The sequence below is a fragment of the Camelus bactrianus genome, chromosome 17, assembly GCF_048773025.1.
Source record: "Camelus bactrianus isolate YW-2024 breed Bactrian camel chromosome 17, ASM4877302v1, whole genome shotgun sequence".
Classification (NCBI taxonomy): Eukaryota; Metazoa; Chordata; class Mammalia; order Artiodactyla; family Camelidae; genus Camelus; species Camelus bactrianus.
In genome coordinates, this window is record NC_133555.1 from 28551323 (window position 1) to 28574423 (window position 23101).

Consider the following 23101-nt stretch of genomic DNA (forward strand, 5'->3'; position numbering starts at 1 on the left):
ATATTTCTTTGTCAGTTTGTTAAGCTTCTTTGCTGTCAATATTTTCTGCTCGACTTTTTAGTTGTTTTTATTACAACACTATAGCAAATTCTGTAAATGTGCTTTTGACTGACATTTGAAAATCTGAACTGTATTTGTAGAAAATAAAATTACTGCTACTTTAATTATATTGTCCAAATCCTCTGATAATATCCTAGTAAAAATGTACTTCAGTTTCTTCTATTTATTTTTGGTGTTATGAATCAGAGAAACCATTTTTTACATCTTTATTGACTCTGCCTTTTATCAAAATAAATTACTATGTCAACAGCTTTCTCCCCTTAAGTAATATTTCCAAAATTACTATCAGTTTTGCTTGTTTTATCCTTTACATTTTGATTGGCTTATAATAAACTACTTTTAATAATGTGTATTTATTTCAAGCATATCTCTCTAAAGCAGCAAGTCTTTGGGGTTTTTATACCTCTGCTTTTCAACAAAAGATTTCTGACCTTTCAGAGTTGATTTTTGTTCTCTTGCTGTACTACTTACGGTAGTCTCAGCGAATGTCGCAGTGGCTTCTTTATCAGCAGACACAGCCTCTCCAGTAATTTTCTATATTTTTCAGTCCAAACCTATTCCTTAATCGATGTAACTATCCCTTATTGGTGTCACTCATTTTAGACAATCCTTTGCAGAAGTCTTTCTATAGGCTCAATGCTTTCTGGTGCAACATGTTGCTGTCAGTCAGAACATGTTTCCTGTTCTGGTCTTCCACCCACAAATTTAATGCCGTTTCCATCTTAACTCAGCACGTATCATGTATTGTGGCCCTAACTTACAGTTTGAGGTGTGACAACAAAACTAGAATGAATCTTTTTCCTTCTCCACATTTTCACAGACAGAAAATTCATTCTTATCATATATCTTAGCAATCTCAGCACACCATTTTTTTTCTTTCCTTATTAAGTTGCAAACTTTCACCTTTTCACTTAAAGAAAGCACTTTACAACTTCTCTTCGGCATATCTGAATTGGCAGCATCACTACTCTTGTGCTTTGGGGCCATTATTGAATAAAATTAGGGTTACTTGAACACACGCATTGCAATACTGCTAACAGTCAATCTGATAACTGTGAGAAGGCTAAAAAGTAACAAATGGGTGGGTAACGTTACAGCATGGATACACTAAACAGAGGGATGATCCACATCCAAAGAGGGACAGAGCAGGACAGCTAGAGATAGCACAAGATTTCATCACGCTACTAAGAACAGCAAGTAATTTAAAACTTATGAATCATTTACCTTTGGAATTTTCCATTTAATATTTTCAGACCACAGCTGACCACACATAACTGAAACCATGGAGAGCAAAACCATGGAAAATAGGGGGACTAGTGTATTTTGTTTCCTGTACAAGTTATGGTAGAGATTCTATTTATAATTACACTAGTGGTTACCTTTGTTTTCTACATTCTTAAACCTTTACCTGATTTTCAAAATCATAATTAACCCTGTCTTTACAGAGATCACGTAACAAATCAACATTTTGCACAATGATCTAACAACACAAAAGCATGATGAACAAAACTGCAAAGGCTCCCCTTTGCTTCCAAGACTCTTCACCAAAGATAGACAATGCCAACAATCTGCTTTTTTTTCCTTTATAAAATTTACTTATTCATATATGCTAATAAGTCTTTTAGTTTGTTACTTGTTTAAACATAGATACAGTTATACTATATGCACTGCTCTGCAACTTATCTTTTTGTTTTACAATCTTGTAGACTTTTTGTCAACAAATTCCTTTTTTTTAAACCACAAATTCCTTGTTAACTGTGTTTTAATTTTTTCTTCTCTTCTTTATTTGTCTTTGTTTTTTTGTGAGGAGGTAATTAGATTTATTTATTTATTTATTGGAGGTACTGGGGATTGAACCCAGACCTCATGCATGCTAAGCACACACTCTATCACTGAGCTATAGCTTCCCTCTTACTACTGTGTTTTAATTTTGATTCACTTTCCTGACCCAGAAGTAATCTTCAAAAATTTTTCTTTAAAGTATCAGGAAGATTTTTATAAATTCTTACAGGACTGAGTATGTCTTCCATGTTCCCTTAACATGTGAACATCTTTAGGCATTAAATTTTTTAGTCCCTGTCTGTATTTCTTTAATCTTTGAAAGTATTGCTCTATTATCTAGAGGAGAAATATAAGGTTAACTTGATTTTTGTTCCTTGCGTCTTTAAGTTTAAAGCTTCTGTAAGTCCATACTTGTTCTTAAAATCTGAATACTTACTAGGATCTATCTTCAAATTAGCCTTTTTAAAAATTCATTTAGCTAAATGTTCTTTCTGGTCTAAACAGCTTCATTCTTTGATAACTGTTACTAGCACTTCTTATCTATTTTCTGTTTTCTTTCTTTGGAAAAACCTGTAATTCAAGGTTGCATCTTTATAAGCTGTTTGTAATACCTTCTATGTCAGACTTTTCATCTTTTTAAAAATTCTTCCTATATTCAGGGGGTGTCCCCAAAGTGATTTCTTCCTCTCCTTCACTGTAATTTCAATTTATTTCATTACCAAGTCTTTTTTCTTTCCTGCTACTGTATCCTTAATTTCTTCTACTTGCTTATTTTGGACCTATTCTTGTATAAGGATTTCCTGAACCACTTTAAGCCATAACTTTATGGAATAAGAATGAGTAAAAACTAGTCCAACATGTTCTTTAAAACTTTCCTACTTCACAAAATAGGATATATTTCTTGTGGGAGGTCTTTCTCTGAGTACTCAGCAGGAATATACCCCTTTCTAATGTTATCTTCATAGTCTCCATTTTCCTTCCCCGCTACCCCTTCCCACCTCCATCCCCCACAGTTTACCCCTCTTGGAACAAAGAGAGATTTACATAGGTCTAGGTAATCAGGATACACAACTTATCTCAGTGCTCTCCTCCACCTATTTAGTTGTTAGTAAATTCTGCCTCTTATTCTAAAACTGGATGCACAGGTATATGAAGTACCTAGTACACTTTTTAGATCCTAACAGGCCTTCAAATAATTCCACTTCTTTATTTTACTTAATTATTAAATCTGTTTGATAAGGCAAAGAGAACCACCTAGTTTTGAATAAGGAAGAGGACTCTTTCCATAGAGCTCAATTTTGGAGGACTGAGATAGGGTTCCCCCCTGATTCCAAGACTACGCAGTAGAGAGAGGCAAAGGGAAGCTTTGGGCGAGACTGGCTCGTTTTGGTCAGGGTGCAGTATTTTCTTCTTCTGAAACTAGGCCATCAATGGACTGGGACTAGGTTACAATTTAGTCACAACCCATTTCTGCTGTGGAAAGGGCTTCATAAACCACAAACACTATTTCCAGAATTCTAAAGTAACATGACAACAGACAGAATATAAAGGTTCTAAGTATTCCATTTTTATTCTACTAGATTGTGATGTGTGTTTTTTTTTTCAGTCTTGTGCTGTTAGTGATATAAATCTATAGAAATCCTTGCTGTACTCCTAACTATATGATCCAGCAATACCAGTTAGGGCATATACCCACAGGAATCGAAAGTACAGACTCAGAGATTATATGTACACCAAGGTTCATAATAGCATTATTCCCAATAGCCAAAAGGCGGTAATACCAAGTCAAATGTCTATCAACATTTGAATGAATGGATAAACAAGAAGTAGTAGTATACATACAATGGAGTATTTCAGCCTTAAAAAGGAATGAAATTCTGATACATGTTACAATATGGAAAAATACTGAAAACACTATGTTAAGAGAGAAATAAGTCAGACACAAAAGGACAAATATAGTGTGATTACACTTAAACATATCTAGAATAGTCAAAATCATAGACAGAAAGTGGAATGGTGGTTGCCAGGGGCTGGGAGGAGGGAGAAATGGGGAGTTACTATTTAATGGGTACAGTTTCAGTTTGGAATGATGAAAAAATTCTGCAGATGGATAGTTGTGATGGCTGTTGAACTATGTGGATACACCGAATGCCGCTGGCCTGCACACTTAAATGATTAAAAGAGTAAAATTTATGTTATGTGTATTTTACCATCAAAATAAAACAAACAAACAAAAAAAAGGTGGGGGGAAGAGGGGAAAAAATTGGAGGAATTTTTTGTTGGCCAACTGCACAATTATGGTCTGGTGGTAGCAATAAGAAGCCAGCAGAATGACAAACTCACTTTCTACCACATGTAAGAGAGTACGCTAGAATATACTCCCTTCACTTAAGAGGCTTCCCACGGAGGGGCAGTCATTAGGGAAAAACAAGTTTTCACGGAGGTGAGGTATTTTCAAAAAGCCTGAGGCTGTTAAGTAAATTTCTTAGAAACACAAAAAGGAAGTTTAAGCTGCTGAGTGTAAAACAATATAGGAGTGAGAATACAGAGCCAATCAAATGGGGGAGAGAGGGAGTCAGTGAGAATCAAGGAGAGAAGAAAGGAAGGTGGTGAGAGGATTGACACTTAACACTCTATGGGCTCAGAATGGACCGGTGCTTTAGAAATTATAACTATGGCAAACCTTCGCTAAACACCTGTAATATATGTCAGCCACTGTCCTATAAACTTTATATGTATTACCTCATGTTTTAACGAAACTGGCCTTGGTGAGTCTGTCTGCAACCAAATTTCTCCTCCCAAACACATGAAGAGCTCAACTTAATATTCAAATAATATAAACAGTTCTGGCTATGGCTGGAATTTTTTAAATCAACTGCTTTTAGGTATTGAAGAAGGGGATTTTTTTTTATTACAAGGTTAGTTCAAATCCTCTCAATAGCATCTCTCCATTATATTACCATATTCATTCACAAATACATAAAAACTACATTTGTAAAATGATACATAATCGCACTCTTTAACACTTGCCTGTCCAGCCCTAGATTTAGTGTCTGTTTTCCTTTCTAGTCTTTCTCCCATTCCCAACCCCCATCTCTGACTCCAAAATATAAATGACATTATTGGTTTTCTAGATTATAAAAAAAAAAGATACATGGTATCATTTTTTTTAAAAAACCCATTAAAAAAAACCCCTAAAAATCACCTCAAATGGTTAATTCTTTATTTGCATTAACAACCATAGTATGGATTACTCCCAGGTAACAAATGACCTAAAAAATCATGCAAAATAAGCAATAATAAATGATATACTAACATTTCAACTGACATTTTGATAACTGGAATACTTAATATTTTTAGCATTATTCTTTAATCCTAATATTGAAAAGTAAATAAGCTAACAACTGATTTTCACCAACTTCATGAATAGTTCTATTTGTAGTTTTTAGTAGTATCTGAAATGTGGAAAAACAGAATTCCGATTTCATTCCTTTTGTTACTGTAAAATTATCAACAGACTATAAAACTGTTTAATGTAGACAAGTCAGTCCCACATGGAGGAGAATAAACTGCGAGCAAACAATCTAACATGCAGGGGTTTTCTAAGAAATCTAACAATTAGGTTACTGCATTATTTTCAAAATACGTTTGTTAAAATGTAAATGTTTACTAGGAAGGAAGGATTACATGTGTAAAAAAAATAGTTGATAACTTTTTTTAAAATTTAAGGAGCATAATGTACTCAGTAAAAATTAACTGATAATTTAAAATAAGAATATTTAGATTCACTCTTTCAAGGAAAATAAGTCATATAACGACCAAGTACTAAACGGCTTATATATTCAAAGTAATGACACTTAGAACTTACCTCTAAAATCTGACTACCTCTAGATAGTGAGTGCCCATCAGCTTGGACCACCATCACCTGCCTGGGAGACTGTGACACAATGCTAGAAGAGCCAGCAGAAGTCTAAAAACAAATAGAAAAATAAGGGCACTTTTTCTGTCTAGTATTGAACACAGACAAAATTTAAGTCACCAAAGTACTACCTGAAGGACATATGCTATATATATATATGTATATATGAGATAATCTTGTAGTGCATACTACATGGTCAGTGGTACAGAGTTTTGTGCACCTCTAAAAACTTGCTGAGCTCTTTTACAGGAGCCTAGAGGAGGTGCCTGGGGCTTCTATGCTCACCTACTAACATGGTAAGACTATTTACAGAATGCAAACAGAGAGTAGTCAAAGTCATAATTAAATTCAAAATAAAGTTGCTTTAAAGTAACATATGAAAAGTGAGTTTTTTAAAAAAATGAACAAGCTTTAAAAATAAGTTTTATGATATAAACACACCTTAGCATTAAAAAATAATTAAGATATCTTATATTCCATAAATGCTTGTTTTTGACATTCTTACCTTAGATTGATCAAGAATTTGAAGTTTTTCCCATCCTATTTTATCACTTTCAAATTTTTTCCAATGATTCCATTTTTCAGAAGCTTCTTTTTCTTTCTTCTTTAAAGCAACCTGTTCATCTGTAAATAATGTCCTTTTTAAAAAAATGTACAAAAACTGTAAAAAAAAATCACGTAAACAAATCAAGAACTTAAAGAGGGCAGATTCCAACACAGATCTAATCAAGATTGTTTTTAGGAAGGAGATTAACTCAGAGAAGAATTTCAAGGGGTATGGAATAAAAGAAAACATTTAATCAGAATCAAATTTAAGTATGGCATAAATGAATGTAAATATGTTTGTTTTATTGTAATTATCAATAAGGAACAACTTTTCAGGAACAACATATTTTATATTATGCTAATTATTGTGAGGTTCTACTCTCCTGTAATGTTCATTCCGTCATTACTAAGAAACTTAAAAGCTAGAACTCTAGAGTCAAAGAATTCTGGGGTTAAATTCAAGTTCAAATACTTCCCAGCTGGGTGACTGTGGGCAAACTGATGTTCACCTCTCTAAACCTCATTTCTTCTGTAAAATGAAAGTAATAATAGTGCCTATGTTTCAGTATAGGGCCTCACACTAAATAAATAAATAATAAATGTCAGTCATTATCATTTATAACTGCTGAAAAGTAAAATACATAAAATTTTGTGTCTAAATTCGTATTGAAAGAAAATATTTAAAGCTGAAATTATGATAGAAACACACATCAGATCTCCAAACCTTCTTATTCTACCATATGTTTAATTTCTTCATTCTTCTGTTAACTCTGTTAACTTGACTTTCAGCATCAATTCATTCCCTATTTCTTCTGCTTGTCCAGCAGGGTTATGATTGCCTTGCAGGACTTCCCAGCTGAGTAGAGAGTGAAGCCCATCTTCATGCTTTTAGTACAACTATTCCTAGGAAGTACAACTAGTACAACTATTACTTCATGTTATTTTCCAAACTCTTATACCTGGACCCTAAGTCTAGTCCAAAAAGTAACAGAAGTTTCTTACTTATGATCTTAGTCATATTAAGACCCTCACAGAAATTACAAATTTTTCTGTTATAATGTCCAGAGACTGACAAAAAGAAATGCTTTGTTTTTGTATGGGATATACTGATTGATATCATATTGATGATTCTTGATTAAAATGTTTTATTTTTAAAATAATTTTTAAATAAAACCATCTTTAAACCCGTAGAATTTCTTTCTTTTTTCTTTTGTGGGGGGAGGTAATTAGGTTTATTTATTTTATTTATTTTTAGAGGAGGCACTGGGGATTGAACCCAGGACCTCATGCATGCTAAGCAAGTGCTCTATCACTTGAGCTATATCCCCCTTAAACCCACAGAATTTCTGTAATGAAAAAATATGAAAATGGACTCTCATGAAATAAATGTTTAAGAATCTTTGTTTGAGCTCCAGAATGTTACTGATGACATTAATGTTCACTGGTGGCTTTTAGTGCATACCACAGAGCACCAAACCAAAAGATATAACCTAAGGGAATGTGAAACCACACAGTTTCTTATGTATTTGTAGACAACCACTCTAAATATTCAATGTTATAAGACTTTTGAAAATATCATACTGAAGATATACTTCATCTTCAATATACATTCCTTAAGCCAACAAAACTATAATTAAAAAGTACAATAATAACCCACCAAGCTCTTTCCTCCACTGGGCTTTTTTTGCTTCCAACAAACTTCTATCACGTTCTCTTTCTCCCAGGGTACTAAATATGTCTGTTGGTTTCAATACATTCTCTCTAAGACAAAACAAAAAAATAACAAAAACCTTATTATACATTTTCATACAACTTACTCTGTAAAAATTAAGTAATAAACTTTTAAATAGCTCTCAGTCTTCCTAGTAAATATTTCACAAGCAAGTCAAGGAAAAGCAAAACGATATTCCCAAGATGACCCCACAATAACAGTTATGAGCTACATACGTGGCAATTTTCTGCTCATACTGATTAGACGTCACCTGATTTTTATTTAAAACAGATTTTTTTTCATCCTGAACAGATGAAACAGCCTCAGTTTTTTGGAGTAGTCCCATAATGTTCTCATCCTTTGGCTGATCAAGAATATTGTTTAAATTTAGACTGTACTGACCTAGAAGGTAAAATGCATGTTTATAATTAATATTAAAATTACATGTACTATAATAATATCTTATCTTTATATGCTGCTATAGTTTTAAAAAACTTTACATTAAAGGTTTATACGTTACCTAATTAATTACCTCTCACAGCAGTCTCTGCAGTGGGTGTTATGATTCCCTTTTTGTCAAAAAAGGAAACTGAGTCTCAGAGGTTAAATGGCCCCGCAGGTATGGGCATAGTTATACAATTTCTTGTATCAAATAAGAAAATAAGCAACAACAAATAAACCTCCATTTACTTTTGCCAACAATACTTTTACAAATATAACACAGATTACAACTTAAAGGAGAATAAATGCAAAGAGCTTTATGAAAAACTCATTACCTTGTCTTTTTCTAATTTAGTTGGGAAATCAGTGAAGAACTTTACCATTGACCACTATCTCTATGTCCCAAATGCATCTATTCTAAATGTTTTATACAGGGTTTATATGCTTGGCTCAAAAATTCCTCTTTAATGTGATACTTCTCCCAATGGAGAGAAAGCATATCTAATATGCAGGTCATTATATAATTAGGCAAATTCTGCTTTTAACTTTGTTGATATCATACCGCATTATGCCTATTAAGTTTTTAGTTTTTGTCTTCTGAGCTAGACCTCTAGCCTTAAAGACAAAAGCAGCTCCCTCTCTTTACAAAGAATAATCTAGAGCAAGAGGAGATAAATGACTCCATTTTGACCACCTTGGGAGTGTTAAGGAACTACCTGGTCCCAAAACCAGCTATGGGGCCTATTCTTAGTGACTGTTAATTTTATTTATTTCACTATTGTCTAACAAAATTTTAATGGTATTTCTACTTATATTTGCAATTCCTTAGGTCAAAGCTGAAACTAGAAGTCTTTAAAAAACGTAAGACAATGCCCTGACTAGTAAAACAGAGGCACATAACACTCCACAACTTTCAAGTCAATGTTTTACATTGGTTAAAGATAGTGTTGCCAATTCTTAGCAAGGATTGAGGGTCAGGAAGAGCAAAAGCGAGGGCCAGGAAAATGATCCTTTTCAGCAATTCACATAAAATCTTCACTGTAAGGCTCCCTCATTTTTCACTAGAAGTATTTTTTTTTAAAGAACATTTCACATAATTATTTTTAAAGTAAGTAAAGCCTCCTACATTCTAAAATTATCACAACAGCTTTCTGTACTAACATCTAGAGTCCACAGAAACTGGGTTTCCTAAGGCTATGGTACATGAGAAGAATAATACTGAGCATTAATCTTAAAACATGGCATATTATAACTAAAAGTAACTGCATAAGAGAGAATGTTCTCTAAAAGAACACTTATTTTAAAAGATTGTTATATATTAAATTAGAATTTAAGAGGCACAGTTATGTAAAATCCAATGAACCTCAGACTCTAAAACACATACAATATTGATAAAACTAATAAAAAAAACTTTGGAAAAATCTTACTTGTTTCTTCCTTCTTTCCATTCTCAGTCAGGGACACAGATTTATTTCCTTGGTTTATAGTCATCAAAAGCTGTTGTAGTTGGTCTTGTGTTAGACAAACGAAACTGCTCTTCATACCTGAAGCTGTGATGTGCTTTTTGCAAGGCTGCTGTTTAGCTACGACAGATGCATCCACAGGGCTTCTATTTTTCTGTATATCAGGGGTTGCAGATGAAATCTCTTTTTGGATATGAAGACAGTCTTTATCTGCATACTGCTTGCATAAATCCTTAGTGGGTGAAAAAGTGATACTATTTTTTTCACCTTTTGCCAGTGAAGTTTCTGAACCAATTCTCTTCCTTTGCAAAAGTTTTTCATTCCTGACACAAGTATTTTGTGTTGATTTTAGAATGTATCCAGTTTGTTTAGTTCTTAAAGGACATTTTGCAATCTTGGTCTTATTTCCCATCTGTTAAAACACCAGAAATTTATTCTTTATAATAGCCCATGAAAAATCAACAATTATCTTTATATAATCTGTGGTAAGTCAGGCCTCCAAACTTTTTTTCCATTTTCCTAGTCAGTTAACATACCCATAAGAAACTAACACTTAACCTTTGTAAATCTTGATTTGAAAGCTTCATTAACAACTAGAAATTATCTTATTTCAGGATAACGAAGATTACAGAACTTTTATTCTAGTTGTCAGTCCATTCTACTGCATCTTTGAATCTTATGTCACCCATACTACTTCATTTTTTTTTTTAATGGAGGTACTGGAAATTAAACCCAGGACTTTGTGCATGCTAAGTGTGCACTCTAGTGCTGAGCTATATACCCTTATCACTACCTCTTCTCTTTTTAGGCATTTATAGACATGTTACCAGCCCTTAGTCCTTGAATAACTTAGCTTGTGGTTTACCCTCTAACCTGTCTTAATTCTGTCTTAATTCTTTGTGCTTTCATACACGTAGATCCATAGATCGTTCTTTCAATATCCTGGCCTCACTTCCTTTTTAAACTCTGCTCCTACACTCTTGTCCTTCACGTGGTAACCAGAGTTACTCATTCCCATAGTGATATTTACACTGATCTTGTAACTACCCATAACCAACAATCCCAATTTCAACAAGAACCTCCAGTCACAGGCCTTAGTCAATTTCTCTGACCAGGACATTATTCCTTCAGACTCTACATAGCTCACTCACTCACCTTCAAATGTTTGCTCCACTATCACTAGCTCAGTAAGGTCTTCCCTGAACACCCTGTTTAAAATTGCACATGTCCTGCTCAAACCTCGCTCCCACCTCCCTAGCAACCCCATTTTCCAAGACTACTGTGCCTCTGAAGTGACCATGCCTCTTCCCTTTCTCTCCTTTATTCTTCTCTATAGCATTTTTGTCTTATAATATTCTGTATTTATTTTGCTTATATTCTGCCCATTTCACCTTTTTCTTCTTTTAATTGAAGTATAGTTACAATGTGTCAATTTCTGGTCTACAGCACAATGTCCCAGTCATGCACATACATACATACATTCGTTTTCATACTCTTTTTCATTAAAGGTTATTACACGATATTGAATATAGTTCCCTGTGCTATACAGAAGAAAACATTTGTTTTTATATATAGTGGCTAACATTTGCAAATCTCAAACTTTTTCTAATGTAAACGCCACACGGCAGAGATTTTTGTCTGCTTTGCCCACTACTGTCCCCAGTACCTAAATAGTGAGTGGAACTGAGTAGGTTTCAGTAAATTTTTGTTGGATGACTATCCTCAACTGTACCATTTTAAAGGCTGAATTCTTTATCTTTCTCCCCAAAATTAGCTCCCCTTTCCAAAATAACCCATTTCTGTGGCACTGTTGCTCTAATCTTTCAGACTGATAATCATGGAGTAATCTTTGACTCTTTATCTTCCTTCATGGTATTCTTGAGCTTACCAGCAAGTATCTTTTTTGCCCAAACGTTTTTTAAACATTGTTTTATTGAGTTATAGTCATTTTACATTTTTTGCCCCATTTATATAATATGCCTAAATTCAGGTATTCATTACCACACTACTAGATTATAGCTTGCCTATCTCAAGTCTATCTTCTATTTAATCCACTACACATTTCTGAAAACCCAGCTAATTTAAAATAATTCAACATTCAGTCAATATTAAGTGTTGCTTTTTAGGTGATTACCACTATGGAAAAATGCTGGCAGTATAAAATGAATTAGACAAGATTCCTGCTGTGAAAGAATGGGGTAAATGGCACATGGCTTTCATCTGGCTTACATCTTTCAATAAACTATGTAATATATAACCACAGTTTGACCAATTAGCCAATCCTATTTTATCCTACTTTTCAAAATGTACCTCTACTATCAGCTACAAGATCTCTTTATTATTCTCTTCACCACACCTATTCCCTTTTATTATAGACTTCAGGTTTTTGATAATGCCAATACTACAATCTAAAATGCCTTTTTACTCTCCTATCTCTACGGCTATCTTGATAGAATTCTCTAAATGAGAGGCGGCAAATTTAAATACTTACTGTAAACGAGGCTGAATGGGAACTAGGATGAACTGAAGAGGATTTTTCTGTCTAAAGGAGGCAGCCACCACTCAGAAGCAGCCTACATTGCCAAATAGGAATCTGAGTCTACCTGCTAGGTCACCCAGTATTTCAACAGAACCAAGAATGCCGTATTTTACCTTAAAACTTCCAGTTTTTAAACACTAACAATTCATTCCAGTTTTTGAAAACCACTGTCTGGATTAAGCAAATTACCAGCAGACAGCACATAGCTTACACAGCTGAGCCCTACCACCTAGTCTCCAACTCCTATTAATCTCATCCTTCTTTGACTCACCTTTTTTTGGGATGATTACCAGTTGAATACTTCATTTCTCTAATCAGTTTCTCACTTAAACCATTAAGTTCAGTGCATTCCCTTAACATATCTCAAAAGTCTCTCATTTATATTCCCTTCTTTTCATTCTGCTACCACCATACTTCAGGGTTTCATAAGACTCTGGCACCCTTGTTATAACAATCTGTCCTTCACAGAACAGCCTGAAGCCCTTTTCTACAACCAAATCATATCTAGTCTACTTTTCAAAAATTCTTTAATACTCCATACATGCAAATCAAATAAGTTCAAACCTCTGAGTATACATTAAAACCCTTCATGACTGTAACCAATACCCTAAGTTTTATGTTCTACACTTCCCCTTGAAGTACACACTATCTCCCAAATGCAAATTATGCTTTGTACCTTCGTATTTGGCCCACTATTTTCTGAGTTTAGAATATACTTCCCTACTTCTTTCACTATAAATATCTCCCTCATCTTTTACATTCTAATTAAAGGGTCACCTCATTTATGAAGCATTCTCTGGTCTCCTCAAACCACAAAGAGCTGCTCTTTCCAAAGTTTTCTTTTTATAACCCTACTATGGCACACATTTTATTCAACTTATATTATTCAGTTATTTACCTGACTGACATCCCTGCTTCTAGGAAATAAGGACTAGGTTTTATTCGTTTTTTCTCAGTCACAGAACAAATAGCACCAAAAATGGAGCTATACACACATACTGCAGTAAACACTTGTTAAACAGAAACTTATTAATTGAAGCTCTAATTTAAACAATTATTTTGCCACATTCTGCTTATATCAGAAATAATATACAGAAAAAACAGTCTAAAAATATTTAATGAAGGTAGGGAGCAATGACTGGCATGACATCAATATATATTCAGCTCAGTTCTGAACAATTTTTATAGTTTAATGTCAGAGAACAATAATGGAGGCAGCAAAAAATTGTGAACTACCAAATAAACATTCAATTAAGTTCAGGTTACTTAGTAAGAAAAAGCAATCTAGCCCAAGTCATTTCCCAACCGTTTACTGAATTAGATGAATTTTAACAGATCAAATAGGGTCTTTGTGTAATATAAATTTTTATGTAGCATGTTGTTCTTTTATCTAGTTTTATTTCTACTAGTATTTTTCATGACATAATAAATATATATAAAGGCAGTGCCCAATGCATTTACTTAACATTGGTCAACTTTACGATTTACATGGGGCCAGGATCCCAACACTAGAATCAGAGAAGGTTAACATTTTAAAATATACAATGTGCTACCTAGCACTAGTATTGTATACATCCTTTAGTGTATCACTATTCTAATTCTCACATGTAGAAATACCTGTGAAAAAAATTTTTTAATGTTTTACATTTCAACTAATTGTGAGACAATTTTAAGCATGAGTTTGTAATTTATAAATTACTCCTGACAATGAATCATTAATATTTCTCCCATTTCTCTTCCTACACAAACTTAAGAAATTAGACTGGTAGTCATCTTTACTTCATATTCATTACCACAGACTAAAGAAAAATGCAGGAGATTATGACAGAATTAAGAAAGTACTCTGACCACACATGTGTTAAATTTGATGATGAAGAGATAGAGCTCAGCTGTGTTTAAAAAGCACACTATGAAGCTGACAGGAATCCAGCCTGTGAGGAAGAGGAAAAACAGAACTGTATGTTAAGTGTTATAGTCACTTAGTAGCTTACCCCAGTAGGAGAGAAGACAAGCACTATGAGAGAACTCATGAGTAACTTACAGAAAAGAGAATTCAATATATAGCTCAAGAATTCTGAGATTTGGGAAACTGTAAAATTGATTAAAACAGAAAGGAAGACAGTTCTACTTTTTTCTACTGAGGATCTCAGTAACCTTTATAAAGGAAGAGAAGCTCCTTGTAATAAAATCAATATAGAAGAGAGACTTAGGTTGCATCAGTATTTCTTCCAGCTTTAATGAGGTTTAATTGACCATTAAAAATTGTATATATTTAAAGTATACAATTTGATTATTTGATAAATGTATATACTGTGAAATAATCACCACAATCAAGCTAATTAACATATTCCCCACCTCACATAGTTACCATGTATCAGTATTGTGGAGTCCCAAAAGCAAGAGGAATAAACCCAATTTGCTTTAAGACAGTAAGTAATTTAGGATCAGCATCAGCTGAGACATATTAGTCACTCCGGAAAAAATCCTAAAATAAAAGATCCGTGGACCAGTGACAGAATTTAGTAATGATGCTACCAAAAGTCCAAGACTAGTAACTTTATTACAGGCATAAAAGAAGCTCTCCAGATATTCTAAATTGGGTAAAAAGATAATGAAATGTCATCACAAATGTACTAACTACAGCAAACCCATTAAGGAAACAATCAAAAAAGGAACATATGAGAGAGAATAGAGGCAAGGGGAAAATAAAAATCAACTATTACATGTAGTTTTCTATCTAGGAGCTTGAAAAGATGCACTGTATCTGTTAATGTGACTCAAATAAAAACAGTTAGTTGCAGTATTTTAATAGGGCAGGTCCAGGAAAAAATGTACAATCTGTATTCAGTCATTAAGGGAATACACAAGGTATGTATAAACTGTGTGTGTGTGTGTGTGTGTGTGTACACATGCATGTAATAATTTTTATAGATAGCTTATGGAATTATTCTGATCATGATCACCCATTTACCAAGTGATTGATATGTTGGGGACTCAAGCAACTTCTTCACCTTGATTAAACCGGGAAGAAATAGCAAAGCTATGAAGGGCTCAGACGTAAAAAGTACCAATCATCCAAACTGGGCTCTATTTACAGATATGAAAAGGCTTTCAGGTGCTGCAAAATAAAAGGGGCTAGTTAGTTATGGAAAAGGAGAATAGAAATTTCTGCTGCTGTTAATCTAAACGTGGAAAAAGAAATGGAAAACAAGAAAAGTAATATCAAAATTTTAAAGTGGTTTAATGTATTTTGTAGGAAAAAAGCACTATGGGCTCCTGATAAAGAAAAGTAAGTTAAAAGGAAAATTATATTTACCTCAAGTGTAATCTCTTAAAGTAGGAAGCTAAATGTAAGATTTTGTCAATCAAATACACCCTTTTGGTATGGGAAAATGGAATTTGAGCATGAAAAAATTCTTAAAGTCTGAATATCTATTTTTAAAGATCTTGGGAGCAGCACTGTCCAGTACAGTAGTTATTAAATTTTAACTAAAAATTAAATGAATTAAAAATTCTTCCTCAGTCACACTGGCCACATTTTAAGTACCCAATAACCAAACATGGTTAGTGGCTGGCTATCATATTGGACAGCACTGAGTTTAGGACATTTCCATCATTGCAGAAAGCTGATCTAGAGATAAGGGTTCTGTAAGACATTTTTAAACTGAAAAATTATTATTCCACTTCTGTGAAAAGACCAGACTGAAAGCAAGGGAATAATAACTTTTCACTATCATTCCAAATCCCTTAAAATAGTTTAACAGGTATTATTTTCAAACAACTATAAAGAAAACTGCATTTTACATTTGAGAACAGGTCAGGTGAAAATCATTTGGCTTACCTTTACAGAAATTTTTGATTTATGTTCTACAAAAGAAAAAAAAAATTACTAAACTATCAATGAAAAGCATACGAAGGCAGTCACAAAAGAAAATTTTAATTTGCATTGTTTTAAGAAGATATTAAGTTAAAGTATTAACCCCCAAAGCATTAACCTTAAGTCCTGTGTGAGTATTCTTTTACAGTGTTACAAATATTTCTATTTCATTTTTGTTTATTTTCCTAGGAAAAAATATAAACAGATCAGAGAAAAAATAATGTGAGAAGACTACCAAACCATACTCTGTATTTTAAAATACTAAAAATGACTTTAAAACTGTAGTCTCACTATAAATTTAATTTTCTCAAACTATACCTTCTTCACCTGCACAGAACACAATTACACAAGTTTCACCCAGATTATTCATTAGGCAATGAGGATATTTGCAATATACAAATATAATGAAGAGATAATACAGGTGAAATATACTGTAACATTAAATTATACAAATAAATACTGACAGTGGTAAGCAATGATGTAATCTGACTTGACTTGGCTAAAAATATATTTGAGGAAGTTAGGGAAACCAGCTTTTTTCAAAGTATCATTTAAATATTCCATTACAAGCAAAAAAGTCTGTTAAGTATAAATTGCATGAAGGAATTTAAAAGTTAATATTTTAGATTTCCAGTAACAGCATACCATATGGAGACAATATTAGCTTGGTTTTTCCATCCAATAATTCAGTTTCAAGCTTTAAACCATCTCTGCAAAATAAAAGAAAGTTGTCTGTCATTTTAAAGAAACAGCAACATTTTAAATAGCCAGAAATGCTCACTTGAACCTGGGAAGTAAATCTGCTCTTTTGAATTTATACAGGAATCTTGTAAATATTAAACCATTTTTAAAAAATTTTCTATAGGTTTTTTTTTGAGGTATAGTTGAAATCATTCTTTTAATTAAAAACAGTTTTCAATCCAAATTCAAATTTAAAAGCATAGGGAGAAAATTCCTGAAACTTTCCAACAATACAAGGATCTTGCTATCTTTAACCTGAAACTTATTTTTGTTACTGACAAGCAATAAATTAATCTGGTTATCATAACATTTAATTTTCCTAACTCTAGACTGCAAAAAATTATGCTGTTACAAAACTCCTCACCTAAGTTAAAGGACCAAAACCTATCTAGCTATCATTTATTAGTTTCACAGTGGTCTCATGACTAACATTCTATGGCCAGTTAGAGCATTATTTGAAAATGAGCTATAACATTGCCACCAGGGTTATTAACTGCTTGAGCACAGAGTTCCACTCTATTTTGAATATTTCGACTAACATAATCACATTTAGTGACACTTTTATTACCACCACGGCAATACACCTATAATAAACTCTGGCCACTATATTTGTGAATGCCAAATGCAAGAGCAAAAAGTAATGAAACACTACCAACAAGAGCTGAATAGCTGTTAAAAGCCTAATAAAAATTTCACTAATAACAGACACAGTACACACGGTTTATTCACTGTTTTACTTTAGAGAAAAAAATATGAATGTCAATAAACAACGGGGACAAAAGTTATGTCCAAGAGACAAAATTAAACCCAGGGTGCCAATGTAAAGAAATTCGAAATCTGCGGTGATGCCAAGGTAGGGGAAATCAAATAACCTCAACTTACTGATCAAGTAAAACACTGGAAAGAATGGGTTTTAAGGGTTTCCCGGTTCCAAGGTTATGAACAGTTCATTTTACGTTTGTGAAACTTCAAAAAAGACCTCGAATGAAACTGTAAAACGCGTCTATTCAGCACTACTGCCCTGCAAACGCCTTCAGGGGCAGACTTATTTTTATAACCCTAGATTCTAGAACAAAAAATCACTTACTAAACGATGTGCACTAGCCTAAGTTTGGTGACTTTTATCTTCTTAAAATATCAAACTTCCCAGTGATGAAAACGACGCAACGGTCGTCATTTCTATTTACTCAAACACTACTTAAGGAGGACCTAGGAGATGCCAGGCACAGGTGATACGTGATTCCTCGAGAAGCGTCGGCTCCTCGCACCGCGGGCGCTCAACTCCCACGGGCGCTCCGATTTTCTGCAAAGACTCCACAGACGGAGTCGTAAAGCACCCGGGCCTGAGCCAGGATTTCTCCCCAGGAAGCCGCCAAGCTTTCTCTCTCCACCAGCCCTTACCATTTGTCTCCTCTCAAGCCTCTCCTTTCTCTCCATCCTGAGGTAAATGAGGGAGGCGGGAGGGAGACGAGGACAGTTTTACTGAGTTACGAAGTGGAAACGTGAAGGTTGAAGGAGCCGCAAAAGCCGACCCCATCCCCTGGCTCCCTTTACCTCAGGAAGCCGGGCACTGCCGCCCTGGGGAGCCGTAGGCCTCGAAGGGTCTCCGCGAAGGACTCCAAGAGCCAACCCAACCTCACCCCTCCCCGCGTACGACCACTTTTCCCGCCCCAGCTTACCCCAAGTTCATGGCCCGACGTGCCGCGTACTCCACAGAACGCTGAAGCCCCCTGTGTACGGCGGTTGCCTCAGCCGCTCAACAAACCCTACGCCGATTGGATACAGTGATGCCGGCGAGCTGGGAGAGCGGGCCAATCAGGGTTGGGCGTGCTGGCGCGTGCGTCGGGGGGCGGGGCTTCAGGGGCGACAGGTTTCATTGGACTCACCCGGGGTTTGCAGTCCTGATTGTTGATTGGTAAGAGTATGAGTTCCTCAGGGCTCCCAGGGAGCTCTCAGAGAAGTGTCTCAGCTCAGATGGAGGTGGCAAAAGTAGGGAAAAACAAAAAGCATAAACGTTTTAAGGAAGTTAACATTTTCTGTATTTTACATTTGGAAGAGAGGGTTATTTTAGTATAAAATAAGTTAGGGAGGTGGTACTGGGGGAGATTCCTAGGACGGGTGCAGAGTATGTCTTTTTCTAGCCGTGACCCCGGCATGAAGCCTAGTACATTGTAACTCTTTTTAAACGATCCCAAGTGCTCAGTAAATTTAGCTCTTAAGTGCCAGGCATGGATCTAATCGTCTTATGTCTATTTAACTTTACAACATTATCCTTGAGGCACAAGGAGGTTATGTAACTTGCCTACGGTCACAATAAAGCCATTTAACCCCAGAGCCCATGTTCCAATTTAGAGTTACGTGAGTCTAACTCCTATTCATCCTTCAAATCTCAATTTAAACCTCACTTCCTCCATGAAGCTCCTCCGAAATTCACTAGTGGGTAAATTAGGAACCCCTTTTCTGGATTCCTCAGTCCCTGCCCTTTCAATTAAGTTACTAATACATTTACGATCCTGTATCAGAGTGCGTTTGAGAGGCGCAGGGAATTGGTTTTTGGCACTTTTATGGCCACAGCACCGGCACTGAATAATGTAGACAGTAAATATTTGTTAAATGAATGAACAGCAAAAATTTAAAATGCCAACAATAACTGCATTAAATTTGACAATGATATTTCACGATGAGGATGCCTCTAGATTATAATGTAGTTACTAAAAGTTCACGAATTTTTCATCTATCTGCTCTTAGATGATTTTTACAAACTATAGTTGTAATAAATGAGGCACATTGAATTCTTATGGTAGTACAGTGAAAACTCAGATATCGTTTAATATTCATGTACCTACCTTGTAGAAAATATACTTAAATAAATATTTGTTAATTTATTTGATTGAATAAATGAACAGGTACCAATGTATATTTGCTCCTGTGGGTTTTTTTGTTTGTTTGAAAAAGCCACCTGTGCAGAGAAAAAAAGGCGAAAAGGGTTTAAACCAACATATTAGCAGGAGTGTTTCTGGGAGATAGAGGGGTGTGACTTTTAAAAATTTGTTTGTAAATTTTATTATGAAAAATTTTAAATAAATAAAAATAAGAATAGTTCAGTGAACACCTATACACCCTCCGCCTCAATTTGAAAATTGTTGATGTTTTGCTACATTTGCTTTGTATCTACACATAGGTAGATACACCCATACACTCACATGGATACACTCACACTCACACACCCAGCTGTTTTTGCATCACTATTTGCAAGTAAGTTACGGACATTATAATACTTTGCCCTTAAACATCAAAACATGTATCTCCTAAAGATAAGAGATTCTCATATGTAACCATAGCACCATTATTACACTTAAGAAAATTAGCAATTTTATGATAATACTGAGTTTTCCAACCCTACTTCATTTTCTCCACTTGTTCTAGAAATGTATTCTATATAGGTGAAGAGGATTAAGAAGTACAAAACTCCAGTTACAAAATAAATAAGCCACAGGGATATTATATACTGCATAAGGAATATGGTTAATAATATTGGTTTTCATTAATACTATTTCATATCAATACAATAGTCTTTTAACAAAGAACCACATGGTAGCTCTGAGGCTTGGTCCACGATCTGACAGACACTGAATACCAATTGATTTACAGGTTTGGACATAGCAACTTCTACTTGAAAAGATTATGTATTTCAGGTGTTTTTACATACTGCTGCCCAGTTTAGAATTCATTTGTTTAACAGTACTCTCTTTATAATATGCTATTTGTATAACCAATTTATAGTCTCAATAAAAAATGACTTTTTTTCCAAAAAAATTACATACAGTAAAATATACAGATCTTAAATGTGCAATTGAAAGAATTTTGGTAAATGTATATACCCACTTAATCACCACTTAAATCAAGATACAGAACATTTCCATGACCCCAGAAAGTTCTCTTGTGCCCCCTTTTATCAACTCCCACCCATTTCTATAGGCAATCACTATTCTGATTTCCATCACTATAGATTACTTTAGCCTGTCCTAAAAAGTCACATAAATGGAATTATGTAAGGTGTAGGCTTTTGAGTCCGGCCTCTTTCACCTAGCGTATTATTTGTGAGGGCATCTGTTGTGCAATTAGAAGAGTTCATTTTGTTCTTGTTGTTGTTGCTGGGTAGTGTTCCATTGTATGAATATACAACAATCTGTTGAATATTAGGATTATTTCTAATTTGAGGTTATTATGAAGAAAAAAGCAGCTCTAAACATTCTTGCACAAGTCCCTTTGTGGACACATGTTTTCATTTCTCATGGGCAAATACTTAGGGGAGGAATTGCTGAATCACAGGGCAGATGTTTAAATTTGTTTTTAGAAATTATCATACTGTTTTCCAGTGAGATTGTACCATTTCGCACTCCCGATGTAAGAGGATGAGGGCTCCAGTAGTTTCACATTTGGTAATGTCAGCTTTTAATTTTAGCCATTCTAGTGGATGTGAAATGGTATCTCATTGTGTTCTCAATCTGCATTTCCCTGGTGACTAATGATTCAGAACACATCCACTTAGTTTTTATGAAGTTTGCAAGGAAAGGCCCCACTATTGAGATCTTTCTTCCCCTTAGGTCCTCGCCAGAGGCTCTGTTAAATTAAATTCAGTCAGGTCCACCCTACCACTTCATCAGACAGACTTAAATATTTCTAACTGAGAGGGTGTGGCAGTATATCATTCAAGCTGAATTTATTTTAGAATATTACTATATCATGTGTATCAAGCATCTGCAGTTTTGGCCATTTTGATTAATGGTGAGGACCGGCGGCTTCAGAACTGTACAACTGTGAGGCCTGTCGCTATCAGGACTATCTAGAGCCCTTTTGCAGCCAATGACTAAGGGCCCTGCTATTGACTTCTATGGTTTTCATTCTGGAAGTGTTTCGGCTATCTCACTTTCATATTACACACAAAAAAATTAAAAACCTGACTTGGAAAGTCTATCCTGAGCCTGTAGTTTGCTGATTTCTGCAGCTTTGCTTGAAACTGTCCAAAGACTTTTCCAGAAATATGTAACTGGGAAGGACTTCCTGCATCCTCCATTTGTGAAATACACATTTTTCCTCCTTATGTAGCATGATGTGGAGCAGTGTTGGTGATCTGTTTGTGAGCGCTGCTCTACAGAGCAAATTAATGAGCGGTCTTCTCTGACACCAGGAGCAGGTGATACAAACCAATGGACCAATACATTAGACAAAAGCAAAATTAAATTAAGTAAATTGTTCAGGTGTGAAGGGATGTAGGTCTTAATTGGGCAATTCTGAGAAATGTTCTAAGAAATACTGAACGAACAAAGGAAGAAGTGAAAGAAAACCATTAAGGAGTAAGTCAATTAATCCTCTATGACCTCAGATTCTTCATCTAAAAAATTAGATGAGCTGCCTAAGGTTTCTTTCAGTTTGTAAATGGATGATTCTAAATTATCCTTATCTCTCTCCATGCCTGCTTCTCCACCAAGTTAGGGTCACTCCCATCTCTATCCAAGCATTTTCCAACAGCCTCCTAACTAGTCTCTATTCTGTAGCCAGAATGATTTCTATAATGTGAGTCTGCTTAAGTCACTCTGCTGCTTAAAATCTCTTATAATTTAAAAACTCTGTTGCCCCTGATATAAAGCTCAAAGGACTTAACATGTTCACCAGCTCCATTTCAATCTTTCAAAGTCCTCCCTTCACCACTGCCCCTCGAACTCCAAGCCTCCTTACACTGAGTTGCCCTCACTTCAAGTGTAGCCACATTCACACCTATCTCCCACCTTTACAACGTCATTCATACCACAGATTTTATTGAGTGCCTACTGTGTCCTAAGAATTGTTTTAGCACAAGGGATAAAGCAATAGGCCAAACGGACAAAATCTTTGCCTCCAGAGCTATTTCTTCTTGCTGGATTGCAGTTCCTCACAGCACCCCATCATTGTCCTGAAGGTGCTCCGCATGCATGCAAACATAAAAACACAAACACCCACCTGACTCGGAAAGATACAGCCT

At 34.9% G+C, this 23101-nt stretch overlaps 1 protein-coding gene across 2 annotated transcripts in view; it reads right to left on the reverse strand.

Moving 5' to 3' along the window:
* The window catches only part of CCDC66 (coiled-coil domain containing 66), a 101922-nt gene extending 83073 nt beyond the window's left edge, over positions 1-18849 (reverse strand). For both annotated transcript variants that reach the window (XM_074344640.1, XM_010968345.3), the window contains exons 1-8: positions 18759-18849; positions 16984-17048; positions 16303-16328; positions 9887-10334; positions 8255-8420; positions 7965-8068; positions 6267-6385; positions 5711-5812 (exon numbers count right to left, since the gene is read on the reverse strand). In XM_074344640.1, the coding sequence (XP_074200741.1) occupies positions 5711-5812; positions 6267-6385; positions 7965-8068; positions 8255-8420; positions 9887-10334; positions 16303-16328; positions 16984-17048; positions 18759-18769 (1041 nt within the window). In that variant the 5' untranslated portion in view covers positions 18770-18849. The remainder of the gene's footprint in view (positions 1-5710; positions 5813-6266; positions 6386-7964; positions 8069-8254; positions 8421-9886; positions 10335-16302; positions 16329-16983; positions 17049-18758) is intronic.
* Positions 18850-23101: the final 4252 nt, after the last annotated feature.